Source organism: Rana temporaria, chromosome 11 (assembly GCF_905171775.1).
Source record: "Rana temporaria chromosome 11, aRanTem1.1, whole genome shotgun sequence".
In the NCBI taxonomy this organism is placed as follows: Eukaryota; Metazoa; Chordata; class Amphibia; order Anura; family Ranidae; genus Rana; species Rana temporaria.
In genome coordinates this window covers 107,593,428-107,620,430 of record NC_053499.1, presented here as the reverse complement: position 1 = coordinate 107,620,430, position 27,003 = coordinate 107,593,428, and the positions used below count along the sequence as shown (strand labels likewise).

The following is a 27,003-nucleotide window of genomic DNA, read 5'->3' as shown; positions in this document are numbered from 1 at the left end:
TGGGGAAACAGAGGTGGCTGTAGACAGGGAGGGATACAGAGGTGGCTGTGGACTGGGGGGGGGGGGGAGAGAATACAGAGGTGGTTGTGGACAGGGAGTGATACAGAAGTAGCTGCGGACGGACGGGGATACAGAAGTAGCTGTGGATGGGGGAGGGATACAGAGGTGGCTGTGGACGGGGTGGGGGGGAATACAGAGGTGGCTGTGGACGGGGTGGGGGGGGATACAGAGGTGGCTGTGGACGGGGGATACAGAGGTGGCTGTGGACGGGGGGGGAATACAGAAGTGGCTGTGGGGGGGGGGGATACAGAGGTGGCTGTGGACGGGGAATACAGAGGTGGTTGTGGACGGGGGATACAGAAGTGGCTGTGGACGGGGGGGGATACAGAAGTGGCTGTGGACGGGGGGGGGGGATACAGAGGTGGCTGTGGACGGGGGGGGGATACAGAGGTGGATGCGGACGGGGGGGATACAGAAGTACCTGCGGACGGACGGACGGACAGACGCGATACAGAAGTAGCTGTGGACGGGGGAGGGATACAGAGGTGGCTATTAACTGGGGGGGGGGGGGAATACAGAGGTGGCTCTGGATGGAGGATACAAGAAAATGCTTGCCCAGTGTTTAATAATGTCATCTGCAAAAGTGCCTGTTATATAGAATAAAAATGCAGCTATATACACCTCATTAAGAGCGCCACTCAGGGCACACCTGACTCGGCACCTCTCTCTTCACCTCGTCTGACAACTGCAGCGGGCGGGCCGAGAATAGCGTCAGTCGGGGAGGTGGCGAGTCATCCAAGCACCGAGCAGCGCTGGTATTTAGCTGCATTTTTATTATAGAACACAGACAATTTTGCAGATAACATTATTAAACAGAGACTCGCTTGTCCGCGGGTCGGGTGCCCGTGAAATAATCATGGGCACTGACGGGCCGGAGATTTAGGCGGTGGAGGGGTCGGTTGCAGCATGCGGGTTCCTGACCCCTGCTGAAGGACTTTAGAGCTTCGAGCTGCTTTGAGTATTGACATGTAATGGGCAAAGATGCAGTTCTGATGCAGGTCATGTCCCACTCTGTCCCACGCCCACGGGTATCTGGGGGGGGGGGGGGGGGGGGGGGGGTGATTGAAGATTTCAAGCAACACAGGCTGTCACCAGCACAGGGAACACTTTTCAGTCCCTGTGCCAATTTTTTAAAGGGGAAGGAGGACACTACTAGCATTAAAAGGGGATTGTAAAGGTCTCAATGGGTTTTTCACCTTAATGGATAGAAGTCCTGCTGTCTGTGTCATGGCCCCCATACGCTGCCCCCAGGGAAATCGGTTTTTCTGTGGGGGCACCCGATGAAGAGGAGTGCCACAGGGGAACCCCAGAAGAGGAGGATTCGCAGCCGTTCTGTGCAAAACCCTTGTTAGTACAGTTTATTTAGGTAAGCACATGTTATTTAAACCAACCTCATACAGGGCACTTACCTCCCCGTTCCTCAGCCCTGGTCATTTTTCAGCTTTCATTCACTGATGGGCGCTTATGAGGCACTAATATGCCACACTTATGGGCTCTGAGAGGTGGCACTGACGAGCAGAGATAGGTGGGACTGGTGGGCACAGATAGGCGGCACTGGTGGGCATTGATGGGCAGCAGTGATGGGCATCCGTGACAGCCAGCACTGACTGGCATCACTAATGGGCACAGATTGGTACTGATTGCTGGCACTTAATTGTAATCAGGGCACTGAGGACATACCTAGCTGTCCCCCTGTGAGGGGATGCCATTTATCGGCTCTCCTCTCCTCATACTCTGTCAGTGTGAGGCAAGGAGCGCCGATTACCGGCATCTCCGTGTTCACATGTGAATGCGAGAACAGTTTTGGGACTTTAAATGAGGCACAAAGAGGAACCAGAGTGTAGAAACGATCATTTATTGATCGGCAATAACCACGACATAGTACACTCAAATGTCATCCTGGCGGGGAGGCGTTTGCTGCTCTATGCCCTCCCTGGGTGTCCTTCCCACCTCAGCTCCCGGTGGAGACACTATTGGGGTTCCCTGTCCTCTCGATGTTTTACAGTGACATGCTGAGTTTTTAAGTGAGTAGAAAGTATCAATTTTTTCCCATCTAAGCCCCCCCTTCCCCATATCTTCATTTGTTATTGGGGTTAATATATGTTCAATGCTTTATACTTTTTTCACAGAAACGTCATACGCATCAGCTCCTGACGAAGTGGTATTATCCATCGAAACGCGTAGAGCTTACAAAGATGCATACTCTAATGACGCCATCTGTGAGGATATTTATTCCTTTTTATAAAATAAAGTTTTATACAAATTTGTACATAGAGCTACAACGGGAATGTTATTGTATATCTTTGTATCACTTATGTTATTCATTTTTCTTTCTATTGTATTTGAGTTTCTGTAAACATAACCTTTACTGCAATATCCATTTGAGTGTACTATGTCATGGTTATTGCCGATCAATAAATGATCGTTTCTACACTCCGGTTCCTCTTTGTGCCTCATTTAAAGTCCCAAAACTGTTCTCACATTCACATTGCTATTAGGGACGGAGGCCCTTTTCCGAGGTGCTTCATTTAAAGTCCCAACCCCCTTGTTTTTTTCTCCGTGTTAACATGTGACCAGCTATGATTGGACACAGCCGATCACATGATTAAAGAGCTGTGATCTTGGCTCTTTAAAGATCGGGGTCACGCTGTGTCCTAGCAACACGGCGCGGGCGAGCCATCATATGATGTCCACCCAGAACGAGAGCTGCACCGCCCAGCTGTCATTTGACTGTGGGCAGGCAGCAAGTGGTTAAAGAAGAAGAAGAAAAAAAAACAACAAACCTTTACAACCACTTTAAGGCTTTAAATAAATTTTTGGCAAAAAGGACCCCAGTTCCTAATTATCACCCCCCCAAAAAAAATACCTTTCGCAGCCTGCAGAATTATCCCCATATTCATGAATATGAAGTCCATGGAGGCCGGGATTCAGGCCATCCACTGTCCCATCAATAACACATGTGTCCTCAGATACTTGGAGGAAACGAACCACTCCTTGTAAAGATCCTTCTCCTGACATCATTGCCACAGCTGCCCCTAGGGTCTCTGCTAAAAAATAAATGATATTGTCAGAAATATTGGGGTTTAAAAGGATTCATTTAGAAGGCCAAAATTATATTATTTTACATATGTTTTTGTGGACATGAGAAGAGTCATTTAGATAGATATATATATAAGGTTGAATTGAGTTCATACTGGTGGACACAAATTTTTCTTCAGAGACTTGCACATTATCCCAGATCGTAACTTAAGAGCCTCAGACACTTAAAGATACGAGCCATGGGCTAATGTGTATTATAATAGATGTTTTATTTTTTTGATTTTAAAAGAAGTTTATTGAACAGCAGTACAGTACAAATTAATGCCACAGGAAAATCCTGTGGGAGGATGAAATACATACAGTACATAAAAGGAATTTTACATATAATAACAACCTCCACTCAATATAAAATAGGTTATCCTTCCTAACCGTGTGGTATCAATTATGTAATGGTAGGAAAACCAGATAAGTGCACTTATCCCTGAAGTCTGTTCCGACACTCCCAATGGGTACACACTGTGCCGGATACTGACTAAAACTTTAAATTCATAAAGTGCGCCAAAAGGAACCGGACTGGTCACGCGGTTCCAGAAAAACAGGAACCTCCAAAACCGCGGGAGCGTCCAAGAGTGAAGAAAAAAAAGAAAGTGTTAAACTCTACTAGCTCGATTTGACCTAGATTATTCTGACTATGACAAATAAAGATTACGAATATTCCCATAGTCATACAAACATAGAAGAAGAAATCTCCAAATCAAATAGTCAAAGTTATACTGACTAGAAAACACAAGATAGTACAGCGCTGTAAATAATGACCACCAAAAAAATTGGTCAGTTGCAAACAAATGAGGTGAAATACTATGTGACAACAAAAAACTTGAAACTTTGTAGAGTAAAACATGAAAGAAAATCCAAATGTGTGAAAATAGTTCATAAGTGCTTCTTCATAGGTGAAAAGTCATATGTGACTAAAGTAGGAAATCCTCCACCAAAAAAAGGGACACCGGATAAGTGAGAATGTAATCTCCTTACCAAAAGGAAAGACCGGATTTGCAGCGGTCTTATGAGGCCCAGGGATGTTTAAAACTAGTCTTCCCAAAAAGACTGCTTCAGGGACTGGAAAAATCCAAGGCACTGGCTCCGGATCATGTATGCTCCAGCAATCAATTGGCAATATAGCCACCCATGTAATAAAGAGTAATGGAATACCACATACACAGGGGTTTATTGAAAAACAGATGTGCACTTACAGTTGATGAGTAAAAAGCGCATATGGGATACAATATGCTAGGAGAGGGTGGCGTCTCCTCGAGTCCTCCTCCGTCTGCTTCAAACGCCGCCGTCGCGTGTCTCCGTGTAGCGTGATGATGTCACCCAGCTAAGCCACACCTACGCATTTCGTCACGAGTAGGACGTCTTCAGCCTATCCCCGACTGTATCCCCGACAGTCAAAAAAAAAATCTATCCACTGAAGAAGTAGGGGTAATCTTAAAAAAGGTGAAGTTAGGGAAATCTCCAGGCCCGGATGGATTCTCTGTGAGTTATTACAGAGAATTCTCCGGGTTATTGAATGGACAGATGGCAACGTTTTTCAACGCATTGGGGGGTACTGCGGCATTCCCTACGGAAGCTCTTCTGGCACATATTACCGTGATCCCCAAAGAGGGGAAGGACCCGGCGGAGTGCGGTAGTTACAGACCTATTTCGCTGTTAAACGCAGATTTAATTTTTTTTTCAAAAATAATAGCATCTAGGCTCCAACCATGGATAGCTCAGTTGGTGGATATGGATCAGGTGGGATTTGTGTCGGGAAAAGGCGAAAGATAATACGATTAAAATCCTTAACCTGGTACATTATGTTGGAGAGAAAAAAAAATTTGAACACCGACGCAGAAAAAGCGTTTGACCGGGTAAGCTGGCGGTTTCTGGAGGAAGTACTGAGACAGGTGGGATTGGGAAATTGCATGATCAGATGGATTATGAGTGTATATACAAACCCACGTGCCTCAGTAAGGGTTAATGGAGTACTTTCATCTCCCTTTAAAATTAAAAATGGTACAAGACAGGGTTGCCCTCTGTCGCCCCTGTTGTTCGCCCTCACATTAGAGCCCTTACTAAACAGAATTCGACAAAATGTAGATATCCAGGGAATACAGATGGGAAAGCAGATACATAAGATAGCAGCATACGCGGATGATCTGCTTTTCTCAGTGACTAACCCCCATATGTCACTTCCCAATCTTCTACGAGAAATTGAGAAGTATGGGAAAATATCTAACATGAAAATTAATAAAACTAAATCAGAAGGATCAATAGGGGATACAATAAAACAGAATTTTAGGTTCAAATGGGTGACAGTACTAAAATACTTAGGCACATATATATCATCAAATATTAAGAACATCTTTGCACTGAATTTCCCTCCACTATATAATGCAATGAAATTACTGCTAGATAAATGGGGATAAGGACTGCACTCATGGTTCGGGAGATGAAGTATAGTGAAAATGTGCATCTTACCAAAAATGTTGTATATGATTCAGGCCCTGACAATCTCTATACCGATAACTTTTTTAAGACCGGTAAATACCCTGTTTATGAGATTTATATGGGCAGGGAAAAAACCTAGAATTAAAAGGGAACTGTTGAGAATGCCCAAAAATGTAGGAGGGATGGCAATCCCAAACATAATAAAATATTATAGAGCATCTCATTTGACCAGTTTGGTAGACTGGTGCAGACATGGAGAGTTTAAAAGGTGGGTAAATATAGAGCAATATGCAAGTCCAATCCCGTTATCTAGAGCAGCATGGTGCTATTCGTCACTTCCTAGATACCTTAAGAGACACCCTATAATAGGCCCAACATTGCAAATCTCAGCAAAAATATGTGGAGATAAGAAATACACACCAGGTAAATCACCATTGATACCTATAGTAGGCAATCCTAATTTTACTCCAGGGTTGGAGCGGGCTATAGCTGAAAAGTTCAGAAGAAAGGGCCTTTGTCAGGTTTTAGACTTTATAAAGTCAAGTGAGTGGCCCTCAATTGGGGACCTAACAGAAATAGGAGGCCCATTTGAACTCACACTGTGGCAGGCGCTTCAGGTAAGCCATTTTTTAAGATCTTTGGGACAGATAATGGAATTTCAAAGACAATTGACAACATTGGAGAGATGTTGTAACGGAGTGGAACCACTCTCAAGAGTATTGTCGAAAATGTATGGGTTTTTGAACACACCTCCAGAAGATTTTGTGATGCCAAGTATTAGGAAATGGGAGAGGGACCTGGGGAGAACTTTCACCCCAACCCAGCATAAACAAATAATATTTTTGGCAGTCAATTCTTCGGTGTGCTCAAAGACGCAAGAAGCGAACTATAAGCTCCTAACACAATGGTATTATACCGCAGAAAGGTTACACCAATTTGATAAACAGGTAGATGGAAGCTGCTGGAGATGTGGCAGAGAGTAGGGAACACTTTTACATATTTTTTGGTCCTGTAACAAAATGAGGCACTTTTGGGAGGGGGTACGAAGAATTAATCAAAAATGTATTGGAAGATCTGATCCCGGACGACCCCGCCTTTTTTTTGCTGCACAGTTCACAGATACCTGGGCAGAAATATAGGAAATCAGCAGTGTGTCATATGATAAACGCAGCAAGGGCAGAAGTCACGCTGAGGTGGAGGGACACAAGTGTACCCTGCATTGCAGGCTGGCTCAATAGGATCCAGGAGGTAGGAGCAATGGAAGACTTTGTGCATTCAGCGCAGAATAGGAGGACACAGTATAACGATACTTGGTCAGGATGGAATATGTTTATGAGATCTGAAGAAGGAAAGAGTCTCATGGAGGGGAACTGAGAGGTGGCATAGAAAGTACGAGGGAAGGAAGGAGGGCCAAGGCGGCCAAGGAATGATCAAAAGAGCAAGGTCCTTTATACCTGGACAGAGGCATGGCAGTAGACGTGGTATACTTGGATTTTGTAAAAGCGTTCGATACAGTTCCGCACACACGGCTCATGTGTAAGGTAAGGTCTACAGGATTGGAAATATCAGCTTGTAAATGGATAGAAAACTGGCTAAAAGACAGAATTCAGAGAGTCGTGGTAAATGATTCTTACTCTGAATGGTCAAAGGTTATTAGTGGTGTACCCCAAGGTTCAGTGCTGGGACCCTTACTTTTTAATATCTTTATAAATGATATTGGGTCTGAGATCAAAAGTAACATTTCTGTCTTTGCAGATGACACCAAGCTATGCAGTGGAATAACGTCCTTACAGGATGTCTCCAATTTACAAGCCGACCTCAATGCTCTGTCTGATTGGGCGACAAAGTGGCAGATGAGGTTTAATGTTGATAAATGTAAAGTTATGCACTTGGGGGCTAAGAATATGCATGTATCATATATACTAGGGGGAGTACAACTGGGGGGATCTGTAGTGGAGAAGGATCTGGGGGTTTTGGTAGATCATAAGCTCAATAATGGGAAAAAATAAAATAAAGAAAATAATGGCATGCAATCGAGCAAAGTCCTTTCTTGTATTAAGAGAGGTATGGACTCTAGAGAGAGAGATATCATTTTGCCCCTGTACAAATCATTAGTAAGACCTCATCTGGAATATGCAGTTCAGTTTTGGGCCCCAGTTCTCAAAAAGGATATCGGAGAACTGGAGAAAGTGCAGAGAAGGGCAACCAAACTGATAAAAGGCATGGAGGAGCTCAGCTATGAGGAAAGATTAGAGGAACTGAATGTATTCACTCTTGAGGAGAATAAGGGGGGGATATGATCCACATGTACAAATATATAAGAGGTCCATACAGTGAACTTGGTGTTGAGTTATTCACTTTACGGTAACCCTAACCCTAATCCCACTCCCAATAGTCTCAAATCCCTAACCCCTAACCCCGCTCCCAATAGTCCCAATTCCCTAACCCTAATCCCGCTTCCACTAGTCCCAAATCCCTAACCCTAATCTCACTCCCAATAGTCCAAAATCTCTAACCCTAACCCTGCTCCCAATAGTCCCAAATCTCTAACCCTAACCCTGTTCCCAATAGTCCCAAATCCCTAACCCCACTCCCACTCCCAATAGTCCAAAATCCCTAATCCCACTTTCACTAGTCCCAAATCCCTAACCCTATAATCTCACTCCCATTAGTCCCAAATCACTAACCCTAATCTCACTCCCACTATAGTCCCAAATCCCTAACCCTAATCCTGCTCCCAATAGTCCCAAATCCCTAACCTTTTTATGTCTGTGTCAGCAGTGGGGTCCTCCTGGGTCTCCTGCCATAGTGTTAAATTTAATTTAAATGTTGACGGATAGTTTGCGCTGACACTGATGCTCCCTGAGCCTGCATGACAGCTTGAATTTCTTTGGAACTTGTTTGGGCTGCTTATCCACCATCTGGACTACTCTGCATTGCAACCTTTCATCAATTTTTCTCTTCCGTTCATGCCCAGAGAGATTAGCTACAGTGCCATGGGTTGCAAACTTCTTGATAATGTTGCGCACTGTGGACAAAGGCAAATCTAGATCTCTGGATATGGACTTGTAACCTTGAGATTGTTGATATTTTTCCACAATTTTGGTTCTCAAGTCCTCAGACTATCCGCTGGGATTTATCCGCAGATCAGGTCCAGCGGATAGATCCGGTGGTGTGTACGTCCGAGCGGATATTTTTCCGCGGATATATTTCCGGCCGATGGATTTCCAGCGGATATAAATTTCTTAGCATGCTAAGAAATCTATACGCTGGAATCCTGTCCAGCGGATTGATCCGGTGGTCTGTACAGACTCACCGGATCAATCCGTCCGCTCCTCTCCCTCGCATGCGTTGTAATGATTCGACGCATGCGTGGAAGTCTTTATCTTTAGCGTCGCGCACGTCGCCGCGTCATCGCGGCGACGGCGCGACACGTCACCGCGGATGGATTCTGCGGGGATTTCAATCTGATGGTTAGTACAACCATCAGATCAAAATCCGCCAGAGGATTTATCCGCGGGAACGGTCCGGAGGACCGTTTCAAGCGGATAATCCTCTCGTGTGTACGGGGCCTTAGAGCCCTTTCACACTAAAAACACCTATAGCGGAGCGTTAAAACGCTGCTATTTTACCTCGTTTTTACCGCATTCGCGGGCGTTTTGACAGCGTTATTTAAGCATGAGCGTCAAAGGACAACCCCACCATTTCTACATCACTTCCCGTTTACTTCCTGGTATCTCGTGGAGGTGAGAAGAAGTTACAGAAAGAAGATGGAGTTTATGGAGCTTTTTTGTTGTTTGTGCTACTCCATTGGGAGAATATCCACCAACAGAGGCAGAAACGTCGCTATTGGGTTCATCCCATCCTCCAAGCACACACCTCAAGTGGACAATTTGCGTTGCTATATGAGGACTTGAGAGTGCACCCAGACAAGTTCAGAAATTACACTCGGATGAGCATTGCAACGTAAGTATCTATATCCTAATCCCGCTCCCAATAGTCTTGAATCCCTAACCCTAACCCAGCTCCCAATAGTCCAAAATCCCTAACCCTAACCTCGCTCACAATAGTCCCAAATCCCTAACCCTAATCTTGCTCCCAATTCACTAAACCTAACCCTAATCCCACTCCCAATAGTCCCAAATCCCTAACCCTAACCTCACTCCTAATAGTCTCAAATCCCTAACCCTAATCCCGCTCCCAATTGTCCCAATTCACTAAACCTAACCCTAATCCCGCTCCAATTTGTCCCAATTCACTAAACCTAACCCTAATCCCGCTCCCAATAGTCCCAAATCCCTAAGCCCGCTCCCAATAGTCCCAAATCCCTAACCCTAACCTCGCTCCCAATTGTCCCAATTCACTAAACCTAACCCTAATCCTGCTCCCATTTGTCCCAATTCACTAAACCTAACCCTAATCCCGCTCCCAATAGTCCCAAATCCCTAACCCTAACCCCGCTCCCAATAGTCCGAAATCCCTAACCCTAATCCCGCTCCCAATAGTCCCAAATCCCTAACCCTAATCTCGCTCCCAATTGTCCCAATTCACTAAACCTAACCCTAATCCCGCTCCCATTTGTCCTAATTCACTAAACCTAACCCTAATCCCGCTCCCAATAGTCCCAAATCCCTAACCCTAATCCCAATAGTCCCAAATCCCTAACCTCGCTCCCAATTCACTAAACCTAACCCTAATCCCGCTCCCAATAGTCCCAAATCCCTAACCCTAAACCTAATCCCACTCCCAATAGTCCCAAATCCCTAACCCTAATCTTGCTCCCAATTGTCCCAATTCACTAAACCTAACCCTAATCCCACTCCTAATGGTCCCAAATCCCTAATCCCGCTCCCAATAGTCCCAAATTATAAACCTACAGTAGTATAAACATATTCCTTATTAGATCTATTTTAACATACTTTAAAATATATTAATCTTTCTGTCTCTTTTGGAGTATATAGTATTTTGAGTGTACTACATACTGTATATTGTGTGATTATCTTTGTCATGTAATAAACATAATAAATGTAAATTTGTTTTCTTTTATTTATATAATTAATACATTTCAAACATCAATACTGAATGTGATTACGGTTCTGGATTTGGGACTATTGGGAGCAGGGTTAGGGATTTGGGACTATTGGGAGTGAGATTAGGGTTAGAGTTAGGGATTTGGGACTATTGGGAGCAGGATTAGGGATTTTGGACTATTGGGAGCGGGGTTAGGGTTAGGGATTTGGGACTATTGGGAGTGAGATTAGGGTTAGGGATTTGGGACTAGTGGGAGTGAGGTTAGGGATTTGGGACTAGTGGGAGTGAGGTTAGGGATTTGGGACTAGTGGGAGTGAGATTGGCGTTAGGGATTTGGGACTAGTGAAAGTGGGATTAGGGTTAGGGATTTGGGACTATTGGGAGCAGGATTAGGGTTAGGGATTTGGGACTAGTGGGAGTGAGATTAGGGTTAGTGATTTGGGACTAATGGGAGTGAGATTATAGGGTTAGGGATTTGGGACTAGTGAAAGTGGGATTAGGGATTTTGGACTATTGGGAGTGGGAGTGGGGTTAGGGATTTGGGACTATTGGGAACAGGGTTAGGGTTAGAGATTTGGGACTATTGGGAGCAGGGTTAGGGTTAGAGATTTTGGACTATTGGGAGTGAGATTAGGGTTAGGGATTTGGGACTAGTGGAAGCGGGATTAGGGTTAGGGAATTGGGACTATTGGGAGCGGGGTTAGGGATTTGAGACTATTGGGAGTGGGATTAGGGTTAGGGATTTGGGAGCAGGATTAGGGTTAGAGATTTTGGACTATTGGGAGTGAGATTAGGGTTACGGATTTGGGACTAGTGAAAGTGGGATTAGGGTTAGGGATTTGGGACTATTGGGAGCAGGGTTAGGGATTTGGGACTATTGGGAGCAGGGTTAGGGTTAGAGATTTGGGACTATTGGGAGCAGGGTTAGGGTTAGAGATTTGGGACTATTGGGAGCAGGGTTAGGGTTAAAGATTTGGGACTATTGGGAGCAAGATTAGGGTTAGGGATTTTGGACTATTGGGAGTGAGATTAGGGTTATGGATTTGGGACTAGTGGAAGTGGGATTAGGGATTTGGGACTAGTGGAAGTGGGGTTAGGGATTTGGGACTAGTGGAAGTGGGATTGGGGTTAGGGATTTGGGACTAGTGGAAGTGGGATTAGGCTTAGGGGATTTGGGACTAGTGGAAGTGGGGTTAGGGATTTGGGACTAGTGGAAGTGGGATTAGGGATAGGGATTTGGGACTATTGGGAGCGGGATTAGGGTTAGGGATTTGTTTGTTTAGCTTTTCCCATTTGGGTATGTGCCTTTGTGCCACCATGTTCCAGCTTTTTCTTTTCTTGATTCTATTTGAAAAATGATCGTTTTTGAGATCTCATAGATGTTCTCTTTTCTGCTTGTATGTTACATTTTTTGTGAGATCATGTTTCTACAGCTCAGGGCATTTTTACCGCGTTTTCAATTCATTTCAATGGAGAGGGGCATTTTTGGAGCGTTTTTTTCAGCGCTCAAAAGCTGCTCCAAAGATGCTGCTTGCAGGACTTTTCTCAACGCTCCTCCAGCACAATGCCTTAGTGTGAAAGGGTTCATTGAGATGCATGGAGAGCGTTTTATGTGCGTTTTAATAGCGCTATTTTTACCGCAAAAAAAAAGCGGCAAAAATGCACCAGTGTGAAAGGGCTCCAAGTGAACTTCTCCGATTTTTATCTGCTTTCAGGTGTGATTTTTATATTGCCCACACCTGTTACTTGCCCCAGGTGAGTTTAAAGGAGCATCACATGCTTGAAACAATCTTATTCATCCACAATTTTGAAAGGGTGCCAAGAATTTTGACCAGACCATTTTTGTGTGACATTATGTCCAATTTTCTTTTTTCCCTCCCTTTTTTGTTTTGTTACAATACACACAAAGGGAATAAACATGTGTATAACAAAACATGCGTTACTGCAATACTTTTCTGTGAGAAATACTTGATTTTCTTGAAACATTTCTGGGGTGCCAACAATTTCGGCCATGACTGTATATCAAAAGTTACCCATCTACTTCAAAAAATAGCCCTGCTGATTAATAAAGCAGTTCAAAACAAATTCAATGCAGTAGAAATTTGCTTGTTTGGCAATAATCCTCTAAGGGGTTAACCAAGGGAGGCTGACACAGCAGCTTCCCAGACCAGAGTCCTGACATTAGCACCAGATGCTTATTGAAACAAACTCGGCTATGCCAGAAGCAGGACAAGAATACAAAATCTTGTTTAGTACAGAAACAAAAAGGCATGATCACAATAGTTTTCTGCAATGTTCCATAGCTAGTACAGATCTAATTTTTTTCTCTCCCCTTCAAAAGTAGAGTGAGGCTGGTCTTACACTACACAACACTCCAACCTCTCCCAGATCCACCATGCAGTGCAAGGGTGTGCCCGACTGCACTCAATTAAAGGGGAGTTCCAGCCTTTTTTTTAGTTTATTAAAAAAAATTGTAGCTGCTGGCTTTTAATAAACAGACACTTACCTGCTCCACGGCTCCAGCGAAGCGCCGGCCGGGGCTCCGCTCCTCGCCCCCCCATCTTCATTCCTAGTGTGGGCACCCGGCAGTGACAGCTTTCGGCTTCACGGCCGGGCATCCACTGCGCATGCGCGAGCGGCACTGCGCATGCTCGAGCGGCGTGGCGCCGTCTGATTGGACAGGTGCTCGCCTACAGGGAGGGGCTGCAATAAGGCGATTAAGCTAATCGCCTTTACAGCCTCTCAGCGGAAGGAGGAAGTGGGACAGGAAGTCCCCTTCTCCTGAAGCCCCCACTCCCCCCCCAAAAAAATTACTTGCCAAATGTGGCATGTAAGGGGGCGAGGAGTGGGTTAAGCGGAAGTTCCATTTTTAGGTGGAACTCCGCTTTAAGTGGGTTTGCGTCTGATCTCACACTACATGGTTTTGGTAAACCTAAAGGAAAGCCGAACAAGAGCTGCACAGTATACTGCCAGTCCCCCACCCCAATAGCCAACATGCAGCCAGGCAGGTGCCGCCATTACACTGTAGGCTTCTGTGGAACTCAAAGACGTCCCACCTGCCATATGGGGATCTGTACAATCTAGAGAAACATCACTGAATGAAGCAAGATGCATTACAGACAAAATAAAAGGTAAATTCTGGCAAAATTACATACCCCCTCACGCAAGCAGGGGGGGGGGAGCCATGCTGCTGCTCACCATGGACATCCAGATGCACCATTTCGGCCGCATACATCTGCCTGGGAATCACGGATCAGCGGGGATTTATTGCCGACCAAGAGTCCTCCAGGTAGGGCTCTTCATTATTCCCCCTTTTCCCATTCTCTCAGTAGCAGGAGCGCTATTCTGCAGCGAGGACAAAAAGGAACGCTGGGGTATGAGGGAATCACACCTTTTATTTGAACAGGGGGGGTTGTCCTGTGGGGTCAGAGGGGTGGAGCCGACCCATTTGTAGGCTGACAAGATTAGCCCCAGGAAATTATATTTTTAGATTAAACAGGTAGGCTCCACTGTATGCATTATAAGGAAAATGTTAAGCAAATCTAAATCAAATTTTATACTAGAAAAAAAGTAGTGCTGAGCTGTTGATAAATTTATATGCAAAAGTATAAAAAACACACAAGCATAAAAGCAATGCTAAGTGCAAAATATTGTGCAAGTGTGCAAGTGTCAAACAATATAGTGTCCAAATAAACCTCAAATGGTGAAGAGGTATATAACACAATGCAAAAAAATCATGGAAAAAAACATCAAATAGTACAAGTGCAAATAAGATCTGCTCTGAAACAATCACATCTGCTGTGAAATAAGCATGAAATGGAATGCAAAGGTGCATTAGGTGAACACGTGGTACATTTCAAAATGTGATGCAAAAAAAAAAAAAAAACAGCTCAGCACTACTTTTTATATTTATGCACACTCAGGTCTTGGTTTTACCTTTCAGTGTTTTGTACCAGTTGATTCATACTTAACCCCTTTACAGCTGTCAATACTCTTTATATGTATCTCAATATTTTTACTATAACCTCTCAGGCCATCTTAAAAACCCACAGGCAACAATTTAAATTGTAATCTAATGAAGAATGCATCTGTTGGCTCCACTTTGCCTAAAAAACAGGGGGGGGGGGGATACAACATGCTGCAATTTACTATAATGCAGGTCCCCTGGGAGTACAACAAATGTCACACAGCCACATGCAGTATATAAAGTACAACTGCCTATGTAATCCATTCTCTTAGCAAGTTGTTTTTAAAATTAGAAGACCAATTATCATCCTTGTTCTCGTTACACCAAAGTATAATGCTCGGATTTAGTTGTAGCGGACCCTGTTGGCATAGATATGCTTGATATTTGTATTATTATCCTTTTATCCTAATCCATTGATACCTGTATTTCTCCTTGGCGGATGTATGCTGATAATTTTTATGTTGGTAGTATATCATGAATGTTTGTTTATGTTATATATCATTGTAATTTATTTACAATTGCTTCATTTAAAAAAAAAAAAATTCAATGTAAAAAAATAGAAGACCATTTTTGAATACCACCTTATGCTAAAACAGAGGTTGCTCTAAGAACTCTTGCTCACTACAAGCTTATCTTATTATATTCTAATAAAACCCATTAGCTATCCTAACCACCTCCCTGCTGACTATTGTAAAAAATTGTCAGGGAGGTGGATGTCTATTTTTGGAGAGCCGTTTATAAACTTCTCGCCAGAAATAAGGCACGGGCATTGAGTATGCCCATTAAATATCTGAGATTGAGGTGTCACAGCTGCTCTGTGCCTTATTAGTGCTCTGATGCCCAATCACTGCGATCACAGGGGAAACAGTAGTACAGTTTACACTTAAAAGCTTGCCCCTTCCTTTTCTGCAATCAATCATCTTCCTTCTTTCTCTTTCAGCAATCTCCTGTGATCCTATAGGAGTAAACAGCTTCCATTGGACCCTGAAGGATCACATTATCCACCAATGTTATAGGGGAGAAAAAATGACTGACCACCACTCAGTCGCTATACACCGATTGCCAACATTTAGGGAGCGCACACCACCGACAACCAATATTTAAAGTGGCACTTAATCCTAGCTATTGAAATCTGCAAGTTGTTCTGTGCATTATATGATCCAGACACCTGCACTGTATACGCCGTGTCTTAGGCTCTGCACACATCTTTGCACTGTGGGAGCATGCGTGTTACTGCAACATGTGAAAACACACGTGTTGTGTGTTGGTATTCTGCAGTTCACACAACACACTAGTGTGATAAGCTGTATCATAAAAAAAATATTTAAAATGAGCATACACCTTTTTGGCGTCACTTTGCACAAGAGGATAAAAGTGCATCGACATATGTGCATTACAGCAGCGCAACAGGGTGAACCTACCCTAAACAATTTAGGAAGCATATTAGTGCCTCATGAAATGCAATTTATGAGATTTTTCTAAGTTTTTGTCAAACCAACACAGCACTTAAAAATGCCCTGGTAACGAAGGTATATATACACAGACTAGTATTCAAGTGGCTAAATAGTGAAGAGGAATGATAGCAGATATATACAAGACCTTTCTTAGGCCCTTTTCACACGGATAGACCGTTCAGGTCCTCCTGTCAGTTTTTTAGGTGGACCTGAACGGAAGCTCCATGCAGGTCTATGGAGCCACGTATGTCATCGGTGACATGCCTGCTGACATCCGACCCGCTAAAGTGTGACGGATGGAAACCCTATTTTCCATCCGTCTGGCGGATCAGATCGGATGAAGGCGAACGCTACGGTCCATCTTCATCCGATCCCCCATATGGGAGAGCAGCGCTCCGACAGGTCGGTCCCTGCAAACGTGCATTTAGTACCTTTTTGCATTGGCGTTAATGCGAGTTTGGCCGTGCTAGCTTTTAGCAGCATTTCTTAAAAAAAAAAAAAAAGTGAGAACACAGGAAGCAACACCTGAGTGTAGTATTAATGCACAGTTTAATGGCAAGGTAAGTAATGCCCTTACAAGATAAAATAAGGCTCATCTGTGTGCAGGTATGGAAAACTCTCCTGGCGTCAGAGACAAGCATCCACGCGTGTGAAGAGATGACAGGGAAACTATGATCCGTCCTGTGGCCATCAGGAAGTTGGCCGGGACCAGTATGGAACGCAGGGAAATAACATCACTGGAGGAGGAGGAACATCAAGGAGAGGACGGCTGGATAGACAGAGTAGGCAAAGCTACGTGTTCGAAGCATCAGCTCCTTCTACAGGCCTAACATCGCAGTGCTGAGGAGGTGCTATTTATGTGTCCAGGCTGGTCGTAGAACAACAAGCTCCAGCGCATGACACACCATCAGCAACCGCTTGGGGTTGATAATGTGGGTTGGCCAGAAAATCAAGACACTGAATATATTGCACATCCAAAATTAAGAAGTAATAGACATACTAAAAATGAAATAGAAATGTACATGGTGTGTGGAGAATATATGCATAGATATGTCCACAAGGATGAATGGCACATATATACAACTAATATATAAACTATACTTTAGTAGCATTTTTCATGCCTGTATTCAAAATCAATGGTTCCCTAAGAGGGCCATTGATTTGAATAGAAGTCGCACCAGAAATCGGATCATGATAATCAGACTTGCGGCGCAACTTGTGTGCCGAGGATCTTGAAGTGGAACCCCTCACCAAAATGGAAAAAATAAATAAACTGGCGTGGGGTCCCCCCCCCAAAGATGATACCAGACCCTTCGGTCTGGTATGGAATTTAAGGGGTCAAACCCTCATACCAAAAATAAATAAATCGGGTGCGGTCCCCCCCAAGATCCATACCAGACCCTTATCCAAGCATGCAGCCCAGCAGGTCTGGAAAGGGGGCGCGAGCCCACCCCCCCTGAACCATACCAGGCCACATGCCCTCAACATGGGGGGGGGAGGGCCTCTTCCCAACAACCCTGGCCGGTAGTTGTCGGGGTCTGTGGGCAGGGAGCTTTTTGGAATCTGGCCCCCACCCTATGTCAATGAATATGGGGTACTCCTACCCATTCACCCAAAAAAAAGTGTAAAGAATGAAAACACTACACAGGTTTTTAACTACTTCCTTCCCACCGTACAACTGTAAATGTCCTCTCTTTGAAGAGGAATACCGTTGTTATGGTAGCAGCTAGCTACCATAACCCTGGTATCCTCTTCAAGAGCCGGCGGTTCTCTTTCAGATAAAAGTGGTTTCTGCGGCAGATTCACTGCAAGATCACTTTTAATCGGCTCCCACCACGATCCGGTGTGCTCCACCGCTTACCGTGGCTGTAGGTAACGGCGGAGGCGATCCGGACCCGTTTCAAGCCTGACATGGAGACAAGCGAGGGGAAGATGGCCCCCGCCCGTCTCCAGGTCATTGCAGGGCGGAAGCGACGTCAAAACGTTGCTTACGCCCAAAGCTCTTAAAGAGACATTTTATTATTTTTTTTTTTATTGCATTTTAGTGTAAATATGAGATCTGAGGTCTTTTTGACCCCAGATCTCATATTTAAGAGGACCTGTCATGCTTTTTTCTATTACAAGGGATGTTTACATTCCTTGTAATAGGAATAAAAGTGAATTTTTTTTTTTAAAAGAACAGTGAAAAAAAATTAAATAAAAAGGTAAAATAAATAAGAAAAACAAAATTTTAAATGTAAACGCGCCCCGTCTCGTTCACAAGCAGAAGCAAACGCATACGTGCGTAGCGCCTGCATATAAAAACGGTGTTTAAACCACACATGTGAGATATCGCCACGATCTAGCCCTAGACCTCCTCTGTAACTCAAAACATGCAACCAGTAGAATTTTTTAAAACGTAGCCTATGGAAATTTTAAAGGGTAAAAGATTGTCGCCATTCCACAGGCGGGCGCAATTTTGAAGTGTGACATGTTGGGTATCAATTTACTCAGCGTAACATTATCTTTCACAATATAAAAAAATAATTGCTAACTTTACTCTTGACTTATTTTTTAATAAAAAAAAAGTGTATTTTTTCCCCAAATTGCGCTTGTAAAATCACTGCACAAATACGGTGTGAGAGAGTATTGCATCAACCACCATTTGATTCTCTAGGGTGTTAGAACCCTATATATGTGTGGGGGTCCTAAGTAATTTTCTAGCAAAAAAAATATGTTTTTAACGTGTAAACACAATCTCAGAAATAGGCTTGGTAATGTAGTGGTTAAAGTAATTTATTAGGGCAGCCCCGGCGTCTCTTCCGATTTCTTTATCCTCTGGTTCTTCTCCCTCCTCTGCCGATGTCTTTTTTGTCGGCATGGGGGTTCCCCTTAAAATCCATACCAGACTAAAGGGGGGAATCCCACGCCAATTTTTTTTTCTTTGCATTTTGGCAAGGGGTTCAAGATCCTCAGCACACAAGCCCCGCTGCAAGTCGGATCATCATGATCTGTCTTCTCGTGCGACTTCTATTCAAATCAATGGGCTTCCATAGGGAGCCATCAGGCATGTACTGGCCATCTAGACCACCGGGAGTTTCCCAGTGGGCCGGTTTCAGTGCCGCTCACCTCCTCTCCCTGGCTTAGTTATGCAACGTGACTGAATAATGACATGCTCCTCGGGAGTCGGCACTGAGAAGCTCATTATACGATCCGGAAGGAGGTCTCAGCGCAGCTGCACACAGCTGTGACATGAGCTCCCTCTGCAGTGTGCACTCGTTCTCCTGCTCTTTTCTTCCGCTCTCCATCTTGTCTGCTGCCGCGGAGAATCTAGATGGAGAGCGGGGGGAAGAAAAGAGCAGGAGAACGAGTGCACATTGCAGAGGAAGCTTATGTCACAGCTGTGTGCTGCTGTTCTGAGCCCTCCTTCTGGATCGTATGATGAGCTTCCCAGTGCCGACTCCCGAGGAGCATGTCATTATTCAGTCACGCTGCATAACTAAGCCAGGGAGAGGAGGTATGAGGGATCAGAGCAGCATTGGGGGGGGTAAGCATATGGAGTAGCAGAGCAGCATGGAGGGGGGGGAGGAGCATATGGGGGACCAGAGCAGCATGGGGGGTGGAGCATATGGGGATCAGAGCAGCATGGGGGGGGTGAATATGGGGGACCAGAGAAGCTTGCAGGGAGGGATGAGCATATGGGGACCAGAGCAGCATGGAGGGGGGGGGATGAGCATATGGGGGACCAGAGCAGCATGGAGGGGGGGGGGTGAGGCATATGGGGGCCCAGAGCAGCATGGAGGGGGGGAGCATATAGGGGGACCAGAGCAGCAGCATTGGGGGGGGGGGAGATGAGCATATAGGGGATCAGAGAAGCCTGCAGGGGAGATGAGCATATGGGGGACCAGAGCAGTATGGGGGGGGGAGAACCAGAGGAGCATGGAGGGGGGGGGACCAGAGGAGCATGGAGGGGGGGGGACCAGAGGAGCATGGAGGGGGGGACCAGAGGAGCATGGAGGGGGGGGGGGCCAGAGGAGCATGGGGGGGGGAGACCAGAGGAGCATGGAGGGGGGGGGGGGACCAGAGGAGCATGGAGGGGGGGGACCAGAGGAGCATGGAGGGGGGGGGCCAGAGGAGCATGGAGGGGGGGGGGACAGAGGAGCATGGAGGAGGGGGGACCAGAGGAGCATGGAGGAGGGGGGACCAGAGGAGCATGGAGGGGGGGGGACCAGAGGAGCATGGAGGGGGGGGACCCAGAGGAGCATGGGGGGGACCCAGAGAAGCATGGGGGGGACCCAGAGAAGCATGGGGGGGACCAGAGGAGCACGGGGGAGGGAGATGAGCATATGGTGGACAAGAGCAGCATGGGGGGGAGAGAGAGAGGAGCATATGGGGGACCAGAGCAGCATTGGGGGTAGAGATGAGCATATGGGGGTTTGTCCGGCCGGCATGGGAGAGACCTGTCAAAGTGGGCCAGTCTGGATGAAGTCCAGGGCCAAATTTTTGTCCCAGTCCAGCCCTGGGGAGCCATTGATTTTGAATAGGAGGCATGAGAAACGCTTCAGGCTTAAACACAGCTGTATCCAGCATCAGATGTTTTTACAGCTCTAATGCCGGTCATGAGAAAGTGCTGGTCGTGGGTTTTTTTTTTTTGGAGCATAAAATCGCGTAGTCCACTTACAGCTCCTAAAGGCCTGTGTGTGCATGAGGCCATATAATAACATGGAGAGGCGTTTTTAAGCTGCAAATGAAAAACAAAAAAATGCCAAACGCTCCTAAAAGCAGCTGTAAAAATGTGCATGAGGCCTTACTGTTTACATTCATAATGTGAGAGCCATGTGTGCAAATATTTTACACCTATGCATGTAAAAATAGGATTTTTATAACTGCTTACCTGTAAAATACCTTTATTGGAGTACATCATGGGACACAGAGCCTAATAAATAACTAAATGGGTTATATTCCACTTTCAGGTGATTGGACCACTGGCACACCCAAGACAGGAAGTTCACCTCTATACAACGCCTCCCCATACCCTCAGTTTTTGTAGCAAAGAAATAAGTATCCCAGCAAGAGGGGAGGGACCTTTGTGTCCGTGATGTACTCCAATAAAAGGATTTTACAGGTAAGCTGTTATAAAAAAAATAAAAAAATTCTAATCATGGGACACAAAGCCCTTAATAATAACTAAATGGGATGTCCCAGAGCAATGCTAACTTGAGTGGAGGGAAACACAAATCAAGACAGACCGCCATCAGAGTGAGGACCTATACTGCTGCCTGCAGCACACTGCACCCAAAGGTGCCATCCTCATGCCCCTCTCACATCCACCTGATAGTCCTCTGTCATACATTACACTAGATTCTAAGTCGCAGCCTTGCAGATCTGAGCCATGGAGGCCTGGTGATGCACCGCCATGAAGCACTTACTGCTTTTAGTAGAGTGTGCTCTCACATGAAGAGGAGGAACCTTCCTCTTTAAACCATAAACCTGAACAATAATTGTCAAATTCAATTAGAGATAGTAGATTTCGATGCTGCCTGGCCTTCTGGGACCTTCTGGCGAGTACAAACAAAACTTCAGTTTTCCGTATCTGAGCCGTTGCTTTCAGATAGACCTTCATTGCTCTCACTACATCAAGGGAGTGCAATAATTTTTCTTCCACAGAACGCCGTTCTGCAAAAAAGGAAGGCAGGGCAACATCCTGGTTTCAGATGGAACCCTGGCTGTAGGAAAAGCAAGGATTCTACCAATGACATATTTCCAAGGTGCCAACCCTTGGATTCACACCAGGGAAAACATATGCCTTCCAGATTCTTTAATAAATGAGCCTGGAGGCCAGCTCTCTAGCTTTAACCATAGAGGAGAGAGAGTGGACTGAACCTGAGAGCCCTCGACTCTTTTAAAACGTAGGTTTCAAACAGCCAAGCCATCAAATTTAGACTTCGTAAGGAAGGATGGAATACTGGACCCTGCGAAAGCAGGTCTGGATGCAGGGGAGGGGACCCAACTGCCATTCTAATGATCTCTGTGTACCAGGGTCTTCTGGGCCACAACTGGGGCTATGAAGACCACTAGTTTTATTCCTCCTTGATCCTGTGAGGAAGTAACAGTAGAAGCTGAACCGGAGGGACGTCATAGTTCAATGAAACTGATTACCAACGGCATCCATCCCGCATGTGAGTGGGTCCCTTGTTCTTGACCAAAGTCTAAACTTGTTGTTGAGGGCAATAGATCTACGTCCGGGGTAACCACTTTTGGCATAGGTCCAGAAAGATGTCTGGATGGAGGGACCATTCCCCTGGGAACAGCTGCTGGCAGCTTGAATAGTCTGCCCTGACAATTCTCTACCTCCTGGAATGAAGAGGGTACATGCCTCTCTGCCCAAACCAGAATATGGCTCACTTTAGAGGTCAACCGATATGAGTTTTTCTATGGCCGATGCCGATATTTAGAAATCGAGGCGGCCCGATATACAATACCGATTTTTGCGGGCCGATATTTTTGGGACAATTTTATTTATTTATTTTCCCCCCCATTTCGTAAAATTTAACAGTTTAGTTAAATAATAAAGAAGAGATACAGAAAATTGCATAAATCAACAGAAGTACACACAAGCTTCCAGTCAGTGCACATGTATGTAATTTAGATAAACAACTATGTATCTTACAAATACACAAAAACAGGTTAGGTAATCAAAACTTTTGAAAGAAATCAACAGCAATAGATAATGGACATTAATGAGGTAAGTCTGTAAACAATACAAAAGTGCACATTTTCTTTCGTTTTAGGCTTCTTCTTCTCATTTCCAGTCCTCTCTTTCTCTTCTTTCTCTTCTCTTAGTACTCCAGTTTAAGAGCTTCAAGTTGTAGTTCGGAAACACAGTCTCTCTGCATTTTCTTCAGTGAGCCTGCTCCTCTTTTATCATAGATAATCCCAATCTTTCACTGGAACCAGAAGAGGCAGGTGGACAGAGACATTTTCTTGCCAGTGGTGCAAGGTGGCACAGGCGGGATCATTCTTGTTTCCACCATTCCGTGGCAGACCAGTCGTCGGTCTATTCAGTGGCTCTCGGAGGTACTTCTCTAACTGCTCGGAAATTAAGTGCTCGTCACTTTCTTCAGCAGGAGTTCCATGAGCCCCCAAAATGTTTTCGTACATTTTCTCCAGAAGACCAGAGGGACTGGGTTCCTCCTTTTCCTCTTCTACCCTTGTCCTGGTCCGTTTCGGTTCTGGTCCTTCATCTCCACTTTTTTGTTGCTCGGACCCAATGGCGTACTCTTCTCGCAGCCAAGTTTTTGCTTTGCTCACTGTGTCCCCTGCAAATACATGGCCCTTGTACCGAGGATCAAGCAGTGTTGCCAGCACCAAACATTTGGTATCCTCTATCTTTGAAAATCGTCTCTCCAAGCTTTGCCACATGGTTTCTCTAAGTGTTTTTATCCCCCTTGTGGTTTGACCCTCTGCCTGAAGCACCATCTTCAGCACAGCTATGCATGGGATAATGCAGGAGATGGAGGTAAACTTGCCATGTTCTGCTGCATAGAAATTCAGGGCACGCTTCTGCTCCAGCATCCTCTGCAACATATGTAATGTGGAGTTCCAGCGGGTGGGAACATCCTGAATGATGCTGTGCTGGGGGAGGCCAAGATCTTTTTGAATGGCTCCAAGACGCTGCTTTGCAAGCACAGAGTGGCTAAAGTGTGTAGCACAAGTCTTCAATTTGGCAATGATGTTCCCCACTACTCTCTGACTGCTGATGCCCTCTTTCATCACAAGCTGTAATGTGTGTGCACTGCAGCTTAAGTTTGGTATATCTGCCAGTCTGAGGCCTTTAATCATGTTGGCACTACTGTCTCGCAGCACAAGCACCACTCTGTCTTGGTTGATGTCCTAATCATTGAGCATGCTAAGAAACATCTCCCTGATAAAGTCCCCAGTATGGGAGCCAGACATAGCCTTGACATTTAGAATGACTTGTTTCCTTTCCCAGTTACTGTCTATAAAATGACATGTTAGGCTCATAAGCGATTCTGTTTCTCCAGACCAACAGTCGGTTGTGAAGGACAAATAGGGGCCAGCATTCTCTGTTGCAATTAGTGTCTTAATTCGCTGTGTAACCTTTTTGTACACACTGTCCAGTACAGACATGCAATAGTATTTTTCACTTTTGATCGAATATCTTGGTTCTATTGTTGTCAGCAAGCGTTGGAAGCCAATATCTGCAACAACTGTAAAGGGCTGGTTGTCCGTGGCAATCATTTCTGTGATTAGGGTATCAATTTTCTTGGACCGGGGATCAGTATTTTGCCATTTTCTTTTAGCATCAAACATCTGTACTACAGTGGGCTGAAAGTTGGATGAAGAAGCAGCTGCATCTTCTTTTTCCCTCTGTGCGTCTTTATAAGCTTGGAGGTGGTGGACTTCAGATGATTCCAGATATTTGTGGTATTTTTAGCCTTTCCTTTTTCTGCTCCCATGCTCAGCAATTTTTGGCAGATATTGCACTTGGCCTTCCCTGATGTTGGCTCACTAAAATACTGCCATACTGGGTTTGATTTCTTTTCAGCCATCACTAGACTAATTATTAAAAAAGAAAAAGTAATTTTAAAGGAGGGGCGGATGGTGCTCAAAATTTTATGTTATTAAGGGACACTCTGATGGGCACAACAAAACTTTTATGTTAAGGGGCACGCTGATAGGTATATTTTTAATGTGTATGCTGGTGGGCTATTTTATGTTAAGGGGCACTCTGATGGGTATATTTTTATCAGAGTGCCCCTTAACATAAAAAAGTGCCCATCAGCGTGACCTTTAACATATGCCCAGCAGTGTTAGTGTTGACAATAAATATGCCCATTAATATTGATCAACGAACTAAAAAAAGGAAAATGCCACATATCGAGTAGAATGCAGGGGCGGATGCTGCAAGAATCAGATAAGGAGCCGGGAACGAGTAGCAGGGGGCAGGGCGCGCACTGGACGTCACGCCTCTACTCGCAAGGAGAGCCAGGAGAAGACCCGGGAACCAGGAGCAGCAGGGGGCGGGGCACGCAAGTGACGTGGGAGACAGGCGTGGCCCCTACTCGCAATGTGAGCAATGAGTGGACCGCGAGCTGCAGGGGGCGGGGGAAGGAACGTGACGTCACGCCCCTACTCACCGCCGTACGCGCTAGTTTGGCATTGCTGTAGCACAGTAGACCTCCAGGACCTGCGGTAAGGAGCAGGGGCCATGCGAATGGAGGATACATGAATGCGGGGGCACTGGTGACTGGTCAGTACAGTACTGCAGGGCAGGCGGCCATGCAGGCCGGATATTGTAGCTGCGAATCGGCCGATTTTTTCACAATAATCGGCCGATTCCGATTTCACAAAAACGGCCAAATATCGGCCGACCTCTAGTTCACTTCCCTCTGGGTAGAAAGACTTCTGGTGCACCCTTAGTGATTAATATAAGCCACTGCTGTGGCATTGCCGGATTGTATTCTGACAGGACAATCTTGTAACCTGTGCGTCCAAACCCTCAGGGCCAAATATACTGCCCGGATCTCTAGGATATTGATGGGCAAGGTCTTTTCGGCTTTGGACGATTTACCCTGGACCGTAGCACCTCTTCTAGGACTGCTCCCCAGCCCAAAAGGCTGGCATCCGTTGTCATAACTTTCCAGGCAACTAGGATGAAGGAAGGATTTTCCCTTCTGCAAATTTTTGGTTATTAACCACCAACCGAGGCTCCGGTGTACCTCTGGTGCCATATACATTGGCAAGTCCAGAGCTTGGATCCTTTTGTCCCAAGTAGACAAGATGCTGTTTTGCAATGGCCTTGAATGAAACTGGGCATAAGGAACAGCCTTGAATGAGGCTACCATCTTCCCTAATAACCTCATGCAAAGGCGAACGAACGGAAGGATTTTTCCTTGCCTTGACTACCTGAACCAGGTCCCTTATAGAATTGACTTTTGAGTGGGGGAGAAATACTCTTTTTTGGGCAGTGTCTATGACCAAACCCAGGTACTCCAGCCTTTTTACCAGCTGTAAGGATGACTTCTCTAAGTTGAGAACCCAGCCCAGATGTTGAAAGTGGCATTGTTCTACTACAAAGCGCAGGAACCTTTGGTGAGCGAGAAATATAGGCACATGCAGGTACGCATCTTTGATGTCTATTAAAGCTAGAAGTTCTCCTCCTTGTAGGGCGGAAATCACTAAGCGTATTGACTCCATGCGAAAGGAGCGGATGTTCAGAAATGTATTTAGATCCTTGAGATCTAGAATGGTTCCGACATCTTCGTTTGGTTCTGGAACCGTAAAGAAGTTCGAATAGAACCCCGCACCCTGTTCCTCTGAGGGAATTTCCATGATTACCCCTTGGGATAACAAGTGGTCTAATGCTAGGAACAAGGGCCTTCTTTTTACCGGGTCCTTGGGAATGCTCGACCTTAGAAAACGAGATGGCGGCAGTTCCCGAAATTCAAGCTTGTAACTCAGAGATACTGTGGAGATGATTTTTCAATCAACTCTTTTAAAACATTTACAGTTGGGCTTCAGTATGAGAGTTCTGTCGTCCAAAACTGCTGAGTATCTCAATGTGGATAAACCTGTGGTGCTGGTCTTCCATCATCCATCATACAGGGATGACCAATCATGGCTGGAATTTGCTCCTTATTGGAGCGTTTGGGAGAATGGGTAGACCGGCACCTACAGCCTTTGGTACACAGATTGCCCGGCTACATCAGAGATACGAGCACAGTCATATACCATATCATATCTGTCAAATGGACGCGATGGCACTTTATTCATCGATCTCCCACAGCGCTGGATTGCAGGTCATCCAATATCATCTTCAACGCTATAGCTCCTATCCTCAGGAGCTACAGTTTATTTTGTTAAGCGTTGAGCTTTTATTAAAGCATAATTAGTTTTTATTTGATGGCGTATATTATGTCCAGCGCTGTGGGCCATCGATGGGTTCTAGATCCTCACCGT

General features: G+C 45.3%; 1 protein-coding gene across 2 annotated transcripts in view; it reads right to left on the bottom strand.

Annotated features, from left to right (window-relative positions):
* Positions 1-27,003, bottom strand: part of CCS (copper chaperone for superoxide dismutase) — a 259,850-nt gene that overhangs the window by 156,299 nt on the left and 76,548 nt on the right. Inside the window, exon 4 of one of the 2 annotated variants that reach the window (XM_040328802.1) lies at positions 2,927-3,104. In XM_040328802.1, coding sequence (XP_040184736.1) covers positions 2,927-3,104 — 178 coding nt within the window. Of the gene's footprint in view, positions 1-2,926; positions 3,108-27,003 lie in introns of both variants that reach the window. The other variant, XM_040328801.1, reaches the window with a different exon arrangement.